Source organism: Lampris incognitus, chromosome 12, assembly GCF_029633865.1.
Source record: "Lampris incognitus isolate fLamInc1 chromosome 12, fLamInc1.hap2, whole genome shotgun sequence".
NCBI classification, from domain to species: Eukaryota; Metazoa; Chordata; class Actinopteri; order Lampriformes; family Lampridae; genus Lampris; species Lampris incognitus.
In genome coordinates this window covers 51900882-51919549 of record NC_079222.1, presented here as the reverse complement: position 1 = coordinate 51919549, position 18668 = coordinate 51900882, and the positions used below count along the sequence as shown (strand labels likewise).

Genomic DNA, 18668 nt, shown 5'->3' with positions numbered 1-18668 from the left:
TGACTCACCCCTGATGAAAGGTCAAAGGTCTCTGCCCTTTGATGTCCGGTGACGGCCTTCTCACGTCATCTGCTCCGGCGACGACTATGGTGAAGGAAAATCCACCTCGGTCCTAGAGGCGATGAAGAGGGGAAACAGTGGAGCTTCCTCGGTGCCAGAGGAGCAGCCGTGCTTTCGGGAGGCAGCCCGGCCACACGGGGCGCTGTCTGGTGACGCTGTGTGCGGCCTCAATGTCCGCGCATGCAGGGTTAGCATACATTAGCAGGGGCGCTAACTAGCCGCTAAGTAGCATGTGGCAGTATACGCTTGACGAGACTAGCTCCAAAACACATGCTACAGGTTAGCAAGACTCCAGTGCCGTGTTAGCTGGCAGCTAAACATGATGTCAGCAGTCAAACCTGGAGGCAGAAACACCGTTAGGGCCCAATACGCTCAAAGCCTCATGGCCGAGTGCCAGCAGGCCCTCGTCTCCCGCTCCGCTCTCTCCGCGCGGCCCCTTAGCCCCGCCCCCCAACTGTTGTGAGGCAACATGCTTAAAGTGACATAGACTTTTGGTGTAGAAATTATGGGATGTCTGCTGCTATGTACATATTAACTGAAACTTAACTCTGGTGTATTTACACCGGGGTTACATACTGTAACGTGCATGGATAAGAAGACCCGCTGGCCGCTGGCTGGCTGGCGGGTCGGACCCTTTAGTCGAGCGGTTAGCGATGCCTCCTGCGGTGCGGGCGATACGGGTTCGCTTCCCGGCCGCGGCAGTTCTTGTGGTTGCGTTGTCCCCCGAATTCGCTACTGTCTATATATATATATATATAGATAGATAGATAGATAGATAGATAGATAGATAGACAGATAGATATTGTGTATAGATACTATATAGCACATTCATATGTACGTATTCAGTGGCGGCTGCTGACCAAAAAAGAAAGAAAAAAGCGGCAGTCTCACTTTTGCTCTCCTCCTGAGCGGCGGCAGCAGCAACGCTTCAGCCAGACCATCTTGTCTGGTCTTGGACGTCCCAGAAACACCGTGGACGACTTCAGATGAGCAGCCAGAGCAGCATCATAGCGGGGAAACGCTTTTGCCGTCTCTCGGTAGGGTCCTTTCTTATCGGACTCGTCACTCTCATCCTGCCCCCTACATGCTGCTCCCGACCACCCACTGATGGCACCCAGTCAGTCAGTCAGTCAACCTTCTCCGGCCCGTGACGTCATGCTTTGCGAGTATCAACCCTCACATTTCCCAACAGACGTGACGGCGGCATCGTCTCATATTTATTCAATACCACTTCAAAAGAATCTCTTCCTCTACATCCATTCTTAACATCCTGTTTTGTCAGTTGCTTGTAAATCACTTTGAATTTGATTTGTGTGAAAGGTGCTATATAAATAAGGGTTGATTGATTGGTTGATTGATTGGTTGATTGACAAAGAGCAAACAGGATCTATTTTGATCAATAGATCACTTGCATTTGCATAGTTAACATAAAGTGTGGATATGAGAAGACTTACATCGTTAATGTTTGAACTAAACACAAACACAAATATGCCATATCCTGTTATGATCATAACCACTGTCCCATTTCTTCATCAATCCATTCTATGACGTCATCTGAATCTGTCATCCTCTCCACTTTCTCCAGGGTTAAACTGTGAAACTGAAATAGACGAATGTGAGTCCAATCCTTGTCGCAATGGCGCCACCTGCCGTGATCTCGTCGGCATGTACACCTGTGAGTGTGTGGCCGGATATGACGGTGCAGACTGTGAGGTGGACGTGGATGAATGTGCCAGTGAGCCCTGCCAACATGGATCTGTCTGCCATGACATGATCAACAGGTATGGCACCGCCCTACATGTGTTTTATCCTGTGATAGCTGAGGTTGTATTGGTTTGTAACCCATTCCTTTTTAATAGGGAACAAATTAAATGATAGTTTATGCCTCTAACTTCTGTATTACTTTTATACACCATGCATATCTCTGTTGTGAATAAATGATACAAATTTACAACATAGCAAATCCTTGGTGATACTAAACTTTTATATTTTCCGTAAAATAAGCTTTATCTTTGGGAGAAAAGGATACAATTATTGGCAGTTGGAGGGCGTCTGGGTGGCGTGGTGGTCTATTCCGTCGCCTACCAACACAGGGATTGCCGGTTTGATCCCTCTCCCTCTCTTCACCCCCCTCAGTCCCTCCCCCTACCCACATGGTTTCCACCCATAGACACCCCCGCTCTCTCTCCACCACTGATCTCTCTTCCTCTGTTACCTCTATCCTCCCCACACCTGAATCTTTATCTCTCCTACCCCCTGACACTGCTACTGATCTTCTTCTCTCTACCCTCTTCTCTTCTCTGGATAATCTCTGTCCTCTCACCTCCAGGCCTGCACGCCCCACTCCACCAGCCCCTTGGCTGTCCGACTCAGTACGTACTGACAGACGGAGCCTAAGAGTGGCAGAGCGCAAATGATTCAATAAAGGACTGGTTGTTAAAATCCCTAGTGTTTGCACTGCAACAGTTTCGGTGGGAAATAAACTGGAGATGGCTGCCGAGGTGACATTGCCACCACCAGGATACATCGTCAGTTGTGTACCGCAGCATCACAGGGTGTTTCGGTCTTTTATCACAAGACACCCTCCACTGAGGCAGGCCCACCACAGGTTGATCGGTCCTGTGTGTGTGTCCTGTGGTTAGCTGTTCACCCTGGCAGCCCAGACGGCGTCTCTTCTTTCGATCCAGATCCAGTGGCTAGTCCTCTCAGCAGTGTCGGCTAGCTCTTTGATCACTCTCCTGTGGGCCTGCCCCCTGACTCCTAGTTCCCTCAGGAGTTTTGCTGTGGAGCTGGCAACAAAGCCCCTACAACCCACCTCCACAGGGCGCACCTTCACCTTCCAGCCTCTGTCCTCTGCTTCAGCTGCTAGGTTGGCGTACTGCAGCTTCTTACGCTCGTATGCTTCATTGACTGCATCCTCCCAGGGGACTGTCAGCTCGATGATGTTAAGTGAGCTGGCAAGAAGTGGACCAGAGGTCGAGGTCTGGTCGGGAAGATGAGCTTCTGGCCTAAGTCCACCCGCATTTCTGAATCCCTGGCTGAGTTTAGTGAGCCTAAGTCGGGAAGTGAGGGGTTGGCCTTCAGTTTATCCCCCTCCCAAACGAAAGTTGGAAAATGCCGGGGCCCTTCCTGGTTGTTGAAGGATTGGGCATTGATGGAAACCCTCTTGCGCTCGAGTTCAGCTGCCAAGCACCTGAGCACCTGACTGTGTCGCCAGGTGTATCTGCCTTGGTTGAGGCTGGTCTTGCTGGGGCTGTACTCAGGGAGCAAGATGGATTCTCTCCAAACTAGAGATTTAGATTTGTGGGAGAGGGCAGGACATCATATGTGGCTTTGATGATGAAGCTCAGCCTGTTTGATTCCATGCTCCAGAGCTCACTCCATGTGAGGTTCCTCTTTTCAACACCCTCCCACCTCAGCTTCTTCCTGTCGACGAACCTCCTCTACCACTATAGTTCACCGTTCGGTAGTAGTCGCCTTTTGCCAGGTAGGTGTTTTTGTTCCCAGGCCAAGGCCGCCTCTGCCTTGTTGAACGTGGCCTACTACGATTTCGCCTCCAGTACAGCTGCAACTGGGGTCCATTGCTTCCCTGTTGCTAGGGTTGGAGCAACTCCTCTCACTACCGGGTCTCGGGATACTGTGAGGGACATGTCCAGCCTCACTTGGGCACATTTGAATTTCTCAACCAGGCTGGAAATTGGCAGTGCAAGGGCCCCATTGCCGTAGAGTCCAACACTGCTGAGGCACTTTGGCAGTCCGAGCCACTTCCTCACCTGCGAGTTCACTAGCCTTTCCAAGCGATTGGCATGAGATAGTGAGACCTCGTACATGGTTATTGGCCACATGAGTCGGGGTAGCAGCCCAAACTGAAAGCACCAGAGTTTCAACTTCCCGGGCAGCGCAGTGTTGTTGATTTGCTTGAGGCTACTGATTGTATCCTGACGAAGTTGGTGGAAGACGTAGGCCATTCCTGGACCTTTCGCCTCCCACCACCCATCGAGATGCACGGATGACAAGCTCCATTGCCATGGTCTATGTCAGAGGGGAAATAGTGCAGCCCGCTATGATGCCTATTTCCAGATGTTGCCAAGTGGTGGTGGTGTTCTGTGTTGTGACATAGAACTTGCGATCCTGAAAATAGGTCTTGACCAACTCTGTGATGTTTTTGGGGACGTGGAAAAAATCAAACGCCATCCCCAGGATCTTGTGAGGAACCGATCCAAAAGCGTTGGTGAGGTCTAAGAAAACCACGTGCAGGTCTCTCCGTTCTTTCTTGGCAGCTTGTATCTGGTGCCAGATGATATTAGCATGCTCCAGACATCTTGAGAAGCCATGGATCCGGCTTTCTGCACTGACGTATCGACAAAGTTGTTTCTTTGCAGGAATGTGGAGAGCCTTTGGGCAATCACGCTAAAGAAAATCTTTCCCTCTACATTAAGAAGGCTGATCTGGCGAAACTGGCTGATGCAGCAAGAGTTCTTCTCCTTGGGGATCAGAATACCTCCTGCTCTTTGCCATGCCCTGGGTATGACTCTTTTCTGCCATGCCACTTTCATCAGCTTCCAGAGGTATTTCCGGGCTCCAGTAGTGTTCTTATAGAATCTATACTGAATACCATAGCTGACGTCGATCTTGCCTGCTTTACCGTCCTCTCCACCTCGCTCCATGTGTGTGTGTGTGGGGGGGGGGGATGTGTCCATATGGTGGTCAGGTGGGTAAATTGGTGGCATGTCATCCGGGATGTTGACTGGCTCATGTCTCCGATCATCAGAGTAGGTCTTCTTTAGGTGCTCTTCCAGATCTCGTATGGGCACCCTGAGGCTCCCATTCTTCTCGCTGCCAAAAGGGCTCTTGACAAAGCTGTAAGGGTTGCTGTAGAAACGAGTCCTAGCCCGTTCTTTCCGCTTATGCTGTCGTCTTAGGTGTTCTGCTCTTCACAGCTTTGTCAAACGCTGCTTTATTTCAGCCTGCAGTGCGTCAAGCCCAACCCTCTCTCCCTCTGTGGCCTTCCTCCACTGCTTCCTCGGTTTGTCTTCTCTCCTTCACCAACCTGTCAATTTCCTGCTGCCCCCTGGATTTGGGCTGGGTTGAAGGGCCCTTCTGCCTACTGGGTGTCTTCTCCTTTTCCCCAAATCTCTCTACGCCATAGCTGTAAATGATGGCTCCCATGTTCTCCAGTTTTCTTTCAACTGTTCCCTTCTGTCCTTCTAGCAAGAGGACAAGGTCAGAATGGATGGTCTAACACTCTGTCTTCTGGCTGGACTTGGGCCACAGGATTTGAAGTTTTCTTCCTTCCATCTTCCTCTCTGCTGCTGGCTGTGGCTGGCTGGGCTCCAGACCGCCCGAGACCACTGGAGGGTCTATGCAAAGCTGAGCTTCATCTGGGGTGCTGATACCCTGAGGTATATATATATATATATATATATATATATATATATATACACAAGAACAACCAAAAACTACTATAGTAATCACTAATTTATCTTAGGTTAATAATCTTCTTATCTTTCTTATCTTTCTTATCTTATCTTTCACCACGCTTCGAATGCCAAAGGTATGATCAAGGATTGGAAAGGCTGAATTGGTGTTGTCTGATTGGTTGGACAGGTGTCAATCATTTTCAGGTCGAGGAAAGACTAGGCGAAGCACTGCTTCACTGGGTGGGCATTAAAACGCGTCATAAACCATTACTGTCCAATCAACAACATGTAAGGTAATACGGCAACTTAAATTCACTTACATTGGGTTTAGTGAAGCAGAGCACTCCCCTGTGTCACCTGAGGAGGGCGCTGTGTTGCACAATACCCACGACACATTTTTGTTATGAACAGTAACACTTGTTTTTGTTTGGTTCACAGAGGAAATAGTCATTCTAATGAAATGTTGGCATCTAAAGGAGATGTTTTATGTGATATGTGTTAAGTTTTTTGTTTGTTTTTGGTGAAGCACTGCTTCACCTGTTGTCTTGTAGAAACCTCCTCTGATCGAGGGGGTGGAGCAGCGAGCGAGACGACTCGGAGGAGTGGGGTAATTGGTCAACTACAACTGGGGGGAGAAATTAGTGACAGTTCTTTTTCCAAGTCAGCTCATTTGTAGTTTAGCGACTGCGAGCTGACCTTGGGGTCAGAATACAACATGGCAGAAGAGAGAAACCAAGTTGTTCATACTCCCTAACAAAACAATACCCACATCAGCTGAACAAGAAACAGGAAGATATCGTTGGGGGGGGGGCGTTAAACAAATTGTTTTTGATTTTTCACCTATCGCCCGACAATAACACCATCTTCTCTGTCTGGCAGCTACGAGTGTGACTGCGCTAACACAGGGTTCATGGGGGACCTGTGTGAAGAAGACATCCCTGAGTGTGGCTCGGACCCCTGTAGACACGGTGCTACCTGTGTAGAAGGTGTCAACGAGTACAGCTGTTTGTGCTGGCCAGGTATCTGGACTTTACATTTACAAACCAACTTAGTTTACATTGGAACTGCACAACTTATATTTGAATTCTATCCAAATTATGATATTTACATTGTGGAAAAGCTCTCCTAAAACAAAACAAATTCTCAAATTTGGCCCTTTTGGAGTGAGAGTGTCAGCAGCTTGACGGTGGTTCTGACAGACTGGCTCCGAAGGTGTAGAGGAGCCATTGTTTTTATACAGTGAATACAAACTACACATGACGTGACGTCACACGGTTATGTCAGTGTCATTCCCAACAGTGTGACAGACTTACTGGCTCTAATGATGAAGATGAAACACCATAGAGCTTGGTGGTCTTTGTATAAATGAGAGCAGCTAGCATGTGGAAGGGCAATTATCTCACAGGTGTGAGTCTGTAAGAATCCTCCAGGAAATAATTATCAAGAGAAAGACAACTCAATCTGGATCAAATTAAGTAGGGACCTATAACGAGGGGTACGCAAAATTTGGTATCTTCCTGTCTGCACCTGATTATAATAAAGATGGAAAATGTACTTTCCCAGTTCCCCCTTTTATCCAAAAACATACAGCCCATACAGTGAACCAGACTGAGCAACGGCTTGGCGATATTATTGTAGCAAATTCGGGAGGCAGCCCGGGAACCGCCGCACCATGGGCGACAACGTTAACCAGTCGACTGAAGGGTCCGACCCGTTCGTCAAGGGCTAGCGAGTGTAGTCATTCATGCACTACCCCCCCTCCTCCTCCAGGGAGCGTCCCCGCACTTCAGCATATCAGCTCCCTCACGCCTCTGGGTGCACACGCTTCCGATGGCCTCACGGTCTCACCATCCCACTTCTGACACCAATGTAGCGAATTCAGGGGGACAACCGGGAACCACCCAAGCCGGGACGCGAACCCGAGTCTCCCGCACCATGGACAACTACGTTAGCCAGTCCACTAAAGTGTCTGACCCGTTAGCCAACGGCTAGCGAGTCTATTCATTCATGCTCATTACATTATGTTTACTCAAGTTGTGCAAGATGTTTAAGTTGTATTCAAAGTCTACTTTATTTTCCAAAAGACAAAGTAAGTGAGCATATTAAAGGCATTAGTATTGGGAATTAAGACTCTTTGAAGGAAGCTGAATCTTATGGCTCTGCTCCTCACTGAGAGTCATTCAAAGTAATCACAGAAAGTTGAATCAGTTCATCTGAATACAACATTTAGCAAGCTCCATCAGATAGACAGGGAACAACATGAGCAACAACTAACAACTGTCGAAGTGAGCGGAACCGCAAATCTCCAGTCCCTCAGATAGAGATGCCCAGTGGCCAGCTGTGGAACTCTTTTCTTTACTGGCCAATCCCAGGTGGGAACGTGTTCAAGTTTATAAATGTGCCAGAGGATGAGTCTGAGACAAATATACACGTCCATCAAATCTCCTCCCTAGATATACTCAAAAAAGTGGTGCAATAAATCCAAGATAGATTTTTTTTCATTGAACTGATAAGATTTCTTCAGTGTGGTACTCATCAAATCCTTCTGCTTGTTCATTAAATCTGATTTTTACTTGACTGTACCGTAATCAGTTACATATTAATTAGCTATTTTGTTTCTCTCAACCCTCACAGTATTCAACATATATACTTTCATGGGCATCCGGGTAGCCTAGCGGTCTATTCTGTTGCCTACCAACATGGGGATCGCTGGTTCAAATCCCCGTGTTACCTCCGGCTCGGTCGGGCGTCTCTACAGACACAATTGGCCGTGTCTGTGGGTGGGAAGCCGGATGTGGGTATGTGTCCTGGTCGCTGCACTAGCGCCTCCTCTGGTCGGTGGGGGCACCTGTTCGGGGGGGAGGGGGACATGGGGGGTAGCGTTGTAATGAAGACCTCAATTTCCGATGGGTTGTCAAAAAAGTGAGACCGTCCGTCATATGTAACTCTCAGTCACGCTGGGAGACGTTTAGCTCACGGCGTTGTTTGTAGAGCTCTGCGGAGACGTCAGGGATAATCATCCCTTGACGATCTTTGTAAAGGACTTGGCCCATTTGTCTTGCAGCATTCTGGACGCCAAGTTCATCTTTGTAGCTTAGAAACGTCATGATGAGCGATCTGGGGGGACCGTTTCCAACAGGTTTCAGGCCAGAGAGTCAGTCCCAGAGCCCCGGGAAGCCACGATTCCAGGAATGCGCAAGCATCATGCCAGGAAGTTTTTGATCCACGGGGAGATGGGGGATGGTACAGTGAGCCGGGTGAGTTTGGAGTGGAGGATATCTGGGACGATGGTGTTGAACACTGAGCTGAAGTCCACGAACAGGACCCTTGTGTATGTCTCTGGGGAGTCGAGGTGTTGGAAGATGTAGTGCAATCCCATGTTGACTGCATAGTCCGGCCCGAGCTATGGGGCTACTGGAAGCCCCCCGGCTGTGGGGAAATACGGCGCATCAAGGCTTCCTTTTGCAGCTCTTCCAGCTGTCGGAGATGGAGAAGGCGGATCGCCTGCTGTCACTCAACGGACTCGGCGATAGCAAACCTTCCGAGCTGCTGGAGAAGATGTTGGCCGTTTTGGGCTCGGCGGACCCCTCCTTCATTTTCACCCGTATGTTTCTGCGGCAGCTCCCAGCGCCTGTGCTCACAGCGCTAGCCAGCTCCCCCCCTCTCCTCCACCAAAGACTACCGCGCTCTGGGTGCGGAAGCGGACAGGATTTTCCTCGCCAACCGGCAGCAGTTCGTTCATGCGATGCTCCGCACCCAGACCTCGCCCCCGCCGCTGGAGGACGCAGCGGGCACCGCGGCTGCGGTGGCTGGCCGCCGCCAGCGTGACAGCGGGCTGTGTTATTACCACAACAGGTTTGGTGCCAGGACCAAGCAGTGTCGCCCGCCATGCAGCTTCAGCGTCCAGGGAAACGCCAGGGGGCGCTCAATAGCAGCTATGAGCGCCGGCGAGAACAGCAGGCTGTTGTTTATCAAGGACGCCTCATCTGGCCGGCGGCTGCTGGTCGATTCGGGCGCTCAGCGTAGCATCCTGCCCGCATCGGCCGCGGACACCATGGCCGGCGGACAAGGCCCCCGATGGATGCCGCGAACGGCACGCCCATATACCTACGGCACCAGGTATGTGGAGGTGTGTTTCGGCAGGCGGCGTTTCGGCTGGGACTTCGTTATGGCCGCGGTGTCGGTTCCCCTCCTGGGCGCGGACTTCCTGTGCTCCTTCAGGCTGCTGCCACCATAGAACGCCTCGGCATTGTGCGCCATTCGGACAGCCCGTGGGCCTCCCCCCTGCACATGGTTTCTAAGGCTGACGGCGGTTGGCGCCCATGCGGCGATTTTCGTCGCCTGAACAACACCACAAACCCTGACCGTTACCCCGCCCCACACATACAGGACTTCTCCACCCACCTGGCGGGGGCCACCATCTTTTCCAAAGCAGATTTGGTGCGGGGCTACCACCAGGTACCGGTCCACCCTCGGGACGTGGATGGCTGGCTGCAACATGGCTTTGGTCCCTGGTATGAAAGTTCTGGTCCGCCTGGACAGAAGGCGCTGAGCAGGAGAGGGGAGTCCATCACGGCGAATGTTGCGAGCGTGGAGGAGAGCAGCTTGGATGTCTGTGCCATCACGGTAGCACTTTTCCAGGAGGTGCTTAGCGGATCGTACAGCATGCTCGGCAAGGCCATTTGATTGTGGCAAATGAGGACTACTCCGCGTGTGTCTGAAGTCCCACGTCCGTGCAACGTCTGATAAGTCCGTATCAGTGAACTGGGTCCCATTGTCAGTCATGGGGGTATGAGGAACACAATGTGTTGCGAAGTGTCACTTCGGCTTTGCGTTGACTGTGGTGCTTTTCAGGGAGGTAGTCCAGCTCCAACCACCCCGAGTAAGAGTCCACAACCACTAAATGCATTTTGGCATGCCATTCGAATATATCCACTGCAGTGAATGACCATGGAAGGTCTGGGATTTCATGAAGGTGCAGTGGTTCCGTTGTGTGGTGAGGTGTGAGAGCATTGCAGGCGGCACAGCGAGACACCTCCCTCTTAATGTCTGTGTACATTGGGGGCCAGTACATGGTCTCCCGAGCTCTGCAGCTGTCCAACATAGAACTTTTGCAGTACTGGGGGTATTATTAGTCTTTGTCAACTCTTCCTTCATTGAAGAGAAGGGATGCAGAGCGTGGGGTAATTCTCTTGAGGTGTTAGGCCAGCCGTGCAGGATAATATCAGAGAGCTGTTGACACATTACATCCCTCTCCACAGCATTTCTCAGTTCATCTGTGAGGGCATGAGGAGGACATGAGGAGAGCACTTGGACTGCCATGGCGTCCAACAGGTCATCAGTAAGTGCAGGCTCAGTCATCGGTAGGTGTGCACGTGATAAAGCATCAGCAACAAAAAGTTCCTTACTGCATTTATAAATCATATCCAGGTTGTAGCGATGTAATTTCAACATCATGCCCTGCAGGCGAGGTGATGCGGTGTGAAGCGGTTTCCTCAGAATTGTTATTAAAGGCTGGTGGTCGGTTTCAACTGTGACAGGACGTCCACACATGAAATCATAGAACTTCTTGGTTGCAAAGACGAGAGCCAGCATTTCTTTTTCAATCTGTGCATACCATGACTCAGTGGGTGTGATGCGAATGCCACAGGCCTCCCTTGCTGGAGACACTGCGTCCAGACCATGTTGTGATACATCAGCTGATATGACCACTGGCTTCATTATGTCAAAGAACTGTAAAACTGGTGGATTTTTCACTGCTTGTTTCATCTTGTTGAATGCCGCATCATGGGCTTCATGCCAAGTCCATTCCACATCTTGGTGTATCAGTTGTCTCAGGGGACCAGTAACCTCACTGTATTGAGGGATAAACTTTGACAGATAGTTTGCCATACCTAAGAACTGCTGCATGGCTCTTTTGTCCTGCGGTTTTGCCATGTCGCAAACTGCTTTAATTTTTTCAGGGTTTGGCTTGACACCATCAACGGTTAGCAGGTGGCCAACATAGTGGACACAGCAGACTCTGAATTTGCATTTGTCGGGGTTGGGCTTCAAGTTGATGGCCCGAATTCTGTTCAATACCTGTCTGTATAAGACAATCATCATGTTCTTGCATTGTACGTCCCCAGACTAAAATAGCGTCTACTACAATCTCACAGGGTTGTCCAGCGAACAGTTGCTCCATCCGTCACATTTTGGAACACCTGTATGGCATCTGTATGGCATCTGCCATACAGATGCCATACAGGTGTTCATACCATACAGGTGTTCATACATGGCATTCTCAGGAACCTATAGCGACCATAGGGTGACATGAAAGTTGTAAGCTTTGAGGAAGCGTTATCAAGAGGGATCTGCCAAAAACCGCATTTGGCATCCAGAATACTGAAAACTTTGGCATCGGGCATGTCTGCAATGATTTGTTTGATAGATTTCAGGGGGTGACGTGGTCTGAGAAGGGCCTTGTTCAGGTGCACTGGGTCGATTCAAATTCTCACAGTTTCATCTTTTTTCTTGGCTGCAACCATGGCGGACACCCATTCTGTGGCTTCATTTTCTGGGACTATGACACCAAGTGCAGTCATTCGATCAAGCTCTGCGTTAACCTTTTCTTTCATGGCTATTGGAACCTTGTGAGGTGCACACACTGTAGAAGCAATAGTGTCGTCTAGCCTCATGTGATATATGACTGGCAATTTACCTATAGTGTTGCTATCAAACAGGTCTTTGTATTCCCATACCTCTGGTGCTTCTTGTTGTAGGGTGTGGTTGTCAGGTCCAAGGTGTATGAGTCCCATAGCAAAACTGTCTTGTAGTCCTAGCAATGGTCTCACATCCCTATTGACTATGTGAAATGTGAACTGCCCCTGCAAACAGTGTAGTATTGCTGTGCCTTCTGTGATAATTGTCTCACCCTCATAGGCCACAAGATTGACTCTTTCATCTGCATTCACAGGGATTGTGCAGTCAGCTGCATGCAACATGCATTTGGACATCACATTGCATTTGGCACCAGTGTCCACTTTTACCTTCAGTTGCCCCTTTCCACTTTTCAGTTTCAACGTTGTGAAGATTTCTCCTTTCTGAGTGGGTGAATCAACTGGGTCACAACAGAAAGTATCATCCAAAGCACTGTCTGGTTGTGTGGTGAATTCATTCACTCTATCTGGCTGTCTTTTTCTGTATTGACTGGGAGCTTTGGCGCCAACTATGGGCCATGCTGGTGTGGCTCTGCAGCATTTAGCAAAATGATCGAGTCTGCCACAGTTATGGCATTGTTTATTGAATGCATAACATTTACTACGGTCAGGAGCGTGTTGTCCATTGCAGTTGCCACAGCGAGTTTTCTGAATAGCGCACACATCCATCTCTTTCTTTGACTCCTTGGAGCTCCTTTCTGACTGTTCATGGAGCATACAGGTACTTATCGCTAACTCCAGGGTAATATTCTTTTCATGGAGCAGCTGCTTGCAGACAAAGTCACTTTCTGTGCCACACACAATGCGATCCCTTATCAATTCGTCACGGAGCGCGCCAAAATCACATGTCTTAGCCAGTATTTCCAAAGTGGAGATGTAAGCTTGAACTGACTCACCAGGCTTTTGACTAGCGGTGTTGAAAGGATGCCTGTCCATAATGAGGTTTTTTGCAGGCAAGCACAATTCAGCAAACTTTTCCAATAGAACCTCTGGATCTTCGTGACTTTCTCCGTCTTCGTAAATGAATGATTCCGATTTTTCAACAGCATCAGGACCGGTGAGGTTTAGCAGCGTGTAGGCTTGCACTTTCTTTGATTTATTCACCAGACCCGCTTTGCAATGAATTCTCCATTCCTTGTCAAATTTCCGCCAGTTATCGGCAATATTGCCATCGAAAATTAAGGGGTCGATGCGACGAAGCCCTTGAGCCATTATCTGACTTCTGACACCATGTGACGTGCCTATAAACTCCACAGTAGACCGACACACTTCCACTGCCTCAATCACCCCTCGTGCTAGTGTAACCTGCACGACAGGGGAATGGGCCTATGCTTGCGCAGGGATAGTTTACAGTCTAATGTCTAAGTTCAGTGGAGATTGGTGTAGGTTTTTTTCTAGACCAGATTCTAGTAGTCACCCCAAAGACAACAAACACACTCGTGGGTATAGTTTACAATAAAAAAAACCAATTTATTTCAACAGTTCAAAGTAAAGTTATTTCAATATCAATACTAAATTAGATGTGTTATATATATATATATATATATATATATATATATATATATATATATATATATATATATATATATTACTCTATTATACTTTTTAAAAGTTCTTCCTAATATTCTATTTATTGTCTATATCTATCTATATTCTATTTTATACCCTTCTAATATATTACTTATGCAGCCATATTCTACACTAACAAATTAAAGAAAATAATCCAAAATAAAGTATGAGTGCACTCAAAGAAAATAATAAAGAAAAGAAAAGGGGGAATGATTCAGTCTTCCAATCTGTGCAAGCTGCAATGTCCAGATTCTACCACAATCACAGGGGCAAGTTAATGTAGAGGCGATGATGATGAATCCAAATCCAGGGCGATGATGGGGGCAATCCAAAGGGGGTATCCAAGGGTTCCAAAAGGGTGTAGCAAGGGGGGGTTGTTCAGGGTACTAAAAAACCAGTCTGCACAAAATTGTACAGATTCCTTATTAATTGCAATCTCTATCAAACAATTACAAACAAAATAAAAATACCCAAATCTAGAGTCAATTCTCAGAATTAAATCATTTCCTACATATAACTAATATGCGGCTGAATGACAACAGCCTATTGCTGTAAGAACAGTTAAAAACAATGTCATCGCAGCCAGGCTGCGGCACTATCAACGTGAATTCACGTCTAGCTGGTTGCTATGGGTTCCATGGATGCCATGTAGCCCGAGTTGGCTCGGTGGCTAGTGGCAACTGGAGCTTACAGTTTTTTTAACAACAAGCATATTATTATATTAAAATGTCTAACATTCCTACATCAAATAAACCCTATGGACCGGGTGTCCTGACTGGTTTTAAAGCTCTGAATCATATGGGAACTGCTAAGGATCATAGATATACGTTTTAGCTGGGTTAGCTTAGCTTAGCAACCAATGGAAAATTGTCAGTCTTTAGATTTCAAGATTTTAAACTCATCTCACCAGGATTCCAGCAGCGTACAAAACACAAGAGAAAAGAGACTTCCTTCTTCCTTCAACGGGAGATCATCTGTCTTTGGATAAAATCAAGATATCCTACGTAAATGGCTATGATTACATGGGACACAGAAAGCTGTTTACTTTTTAGCTTTGGCTAGCGGCTCACCAAGGAAGCTTCGTGGGAGGGATCTTTTTTGTCGTAGTTCAATTGTCCTGTAGCTCAAATATCCATAGTTCAAATATCAATAATTCAGGTAGCCATAGTCAAAGTTGTCCGTATTTCTAAATATCCGTATTTCTCTTCTCTATTGTCGACGGTTGTTTGTATGGTTTAAACTCTGTAACTAGTGTGCCTCCTAGAGGCTACTCGTGGAACTTACATACGTCACAGGGTACATGTAATCATGTGGGTTACACTAGGTTACCAGTGAGGTCGCCACTTGTGTGCGTCATAAGTACTCGCCTGTAATTTAAAGTGACCACACCATAACTCTACAGGGTACAAGTGTCCGTAGTCCCGTATTCACACAGACACACTTTCTATGGACATTAGCTGCACACAACATCGAAGTGTTCTCCGTCTAAATGCACCTTTTACTGTGGCAGCCTCTCACTTGGAGGAGCTCTCTCCTCTCCCTCGCTTCTCGTTCCCCCTCCCCAGCCGATGTAACGTCTTGATACCTGACCGCATGAACCTATTAGCCAATAATCATAAGGGTTGCTGGCGAGCCATCCACTCAGCACCACTTTATATTACTGAGTTCCTGATAGCCCTATAAATACTACACTTCCCAGCTAGTTTAAACCAGGCCTTACACAATACTGATGAACTCATTTATTCATTTATTTGAACTGGCACCAATTGCAACCCCTTGCTTTTTAAGTGGTTTCCATATATTTATGTAGTTATGAAATTAGTAGGAGGAATTAGGCTTGGGTTCCACCCGGGTTACGGAATATGTTTAAGGGTGAGAGTTAGAGAGAAGAAAAAAACAAAGTGCAAAATATAGCTTAATCTTATACCCTTTCAAAAACTAATACATTTGTCAGCAGTGGGCTATCGCAACATGGACCCCCCCCCCCAAAAAAGAACCACCCTAAAACATACACTTTAAATTCCAAAAGCCAAGTCCACCAAAAACAACAACAACAACAAAAACAACAACCAGGAAACCGACCACACCCGGGAAAAGAAAGCAAACGAATCCAACCCCGCCAAGTTCATTTCACATGAAATCTTTCACATAACTTGACACAATTAAGTTCATTCACCCCCCCCCCTCCCCAAGTGCCCCCAGTCTCCTCCAAGTAACTCAACCAGTTCTGGGGGTTCATGAGCCTGCTACGGTATAAAGGGAGAAACATGTTGTTTTAAAGTGATAATTGAACTGAACATACAATAACATTGTTTTGCATTGAAGAGGTAAAGCAAGCAAGCGAAGGGGAGAGAGAACTGCTGCTTTAATTAAACCCAAACCATCACAGCATGGAACTCATTAGCATGTGAAAGGCATACTAAACAGCATGGGTTTTGAAAATGTACCTGCTCAAGCAAGTAGTAATAACTACAACGTTCATTCATCATTCGAAGTCAGAAGCCGTAAAAAGGTTCGATATCGTCTGCCGAGACTCTTTTCCCGGCGCTGACCGCATGAGGACCGCTGCAGCCGGCCTGCTTTCCTCCCTTCCTCCCTCCCTCTCTCGCTTGCTCCACGAGTGGCCATACTTTGCTTCAGTCATCCTTTGTACGCTGAGTCAGGTCTTCCATGATCCGGATCTTCTTTTGTTTGAGTGCTTCAGAGTTCTTGGCATCTTTCCGAGATGAAATGAACGATGATGCGACGGGGCGGCCCCCTGCCGTTCTTTGGTCCCAGTCTATGAGCGATATCCAGGGATCCCTGGAAGGTGTCGGCTCATCCAGGGATCCCTGAAGGGTGTCGGCTCATCCAGGGATCCCTGAAGGGTGTCGGCTCATCCAGGGATCCCTGGAAGGTGTCGGCTCATCCAGGGATCCCTGAAGGGTGTCGGCTCATCCAGGGATCCCTGAAGGGTGTCGGCTCATCCAGGGATCCGTGGAAGGTGTCGGCTCATCCAGGGATCCCTGAAGGGTGTCGGCTCGTCCAGGGGACACGTGTAAATACATCAATCACAGACGTTTTCACAGTTTCTGCTTGGCGCTCTGGGATACCTGAGATCCGTAGGTTCCACCGCCCTTTGTAGGCATCTAATTCGTCCGCTCGGCCCTGAAGCTGTTTGTCCGTTCCCTCCAACTTTTTAACTTTCTGTTCTAAGCTAGCAACTTCATAGCCAGCATCACCTGCCTGCTTTGCTGGCTCTAACACCAAGGCGGTAAGATCCTGCATGGTCTTGGTATCTATGGGCCTCCACAGTAGCTTGGCTTGACTGCAGCCTCTCTAGAAACGCGTTCTGCCTTTCACCCATCTGTTCTGTTGCGGCAAGGAGCACGGAGTTGCTCACGTCACATTGCTTGTGCTCATTTTGCCTCATTTTGTGGAGACGACTGCTTACCGGCGTCTCCGGGGGAGAAATCATTTTTTCGGATGAGTCCTCAATTGAAGTTGTTTATGCATAGTTGAGTGTTCTTTTGACCTGACCGGAAGATTTAGCTCTCTCCGCATCTCAGCAGCAAAAGACTGATGCACGTCAACCTAACTCGCAGGCGAGTATTAGCAAAGCGTGGCAGCAAACGTAAACGTGTTTAAAATGAAGACGAAATGGATCTATACTTTTCAAAACTCAAAACACCGCTGACAATGTGCCCTGAGGCAGTTAAAAACAATACATTATTTTGTGTAAAGGGTAAATAAAACTATATTCTGCACAAATTTAACCCCCGGCTCTTAAAAAGGCATATTACAGAGGGCGCGCAAGATGGCGCCGCCAAATCATGGATGTATCCATGGTCCAATTGGAATGGTAGAAAGAAAATTCCCATAATGCTTTGCGAACTGAGGCAGTGTAACATGGAACATGGCTACCGGTGCAAGGAGAGAAACCCATAAACGTGTACATCTTCACAAAAAAATATCTTGTCTCTTCTCAAGGAATGTATTTTCAAATATTTCCAAAAATGTTAAAATCCGCTGGAACACCTTAGTTTACTATAGATGCAAATGAATGTGTATCGCATTGTTATAACAAGCATTTCAGAGAAATGGCGATTCACAATGTGAGGAGAACTTTGTGTAAACGACGAGTTGTGAGTGACAGTATACAGTCCCGCGTGAAGCTTTAAAAAGTGATCCAGCCACACATTGTCTGCCCTTTCCCGCTAATCTGATATCAGATCTACATTGATTTGAAGGGGTGTGCGTAAGACCGACACAACACCGTTATAACCATGTCATGACACGCCATGAACAAGAAGGAATCTTAATGAACGTGTATGACTGCTGTCATTAACTGTCATTCGGTCAATTATGTCATGTTTTCACTGCAAGTTTGACATTGTTTGAGATTTCTGTTTTTAAGTTACAGACGCTCAGTATTGATCCAATCGAGTGGCTCGGTCCTACTTGGCTTGCCACAACCCAGTCAAACAATATCAACTTTGCATTAAGAGTGATGTAATTGACACTGAATAACAACAGCTGTAAAAATTCATACAGATTCGGTCATGTTGGTGCGACCCAGGGGAGACATTTCTATGGGCAGGGCTACACGGAAATAGCCGATGTGTAAACGTGCTTCCTGGCTGTTGTCAACAGAGTGCTCTGTCTTGTTCTGTCCTGCAAATGTGGTCAGATTTTTCACTATGATAGTTGGCAATGGTAGCAAGCAACAAGCGTTGATATAAAATGTTCAGCGCTATAACATCATGACCATGTCCTGGGCAAACCAGGCAACTTATAAAGTTCTGAGGAGCGGACATAATGATGGTGATGACGTAACGACGGGCAGCCTTTTTCCTAGGTAAAGATTTCAAACTCTACCCCTGGTAGCTCCATTCTGAGGGGCAACTACCCAGTAGAGGGCACACCAAAATAAGGGGTAGGG

General features: G+C 47.7%; 1 protein-coding gene across 1 annotated transcript in view; it reads left to right on the top strand.

Moving 5' to 3' along the window:
• The window catches only part of LOC130122033 (protein crumbs homolog 2-like), an 81603-nt gene that overhangs the window by 25304 nt on the left and 37631 nt on the right, over positions 1–18668 (top strand). Inside the window, exons 3-4 of the mRNA XM_056291052.1 lie at positions 1646–1841; positions 6360–6499. Coding sequence (XP_056147027.1) covers positions 1646–1841; positions 6360–6499 — 336 coding nt within the window. The remainder of the gene's footprint in view (positions 1–1645; positions 1842–6359; positions 6500–18668) is intronic.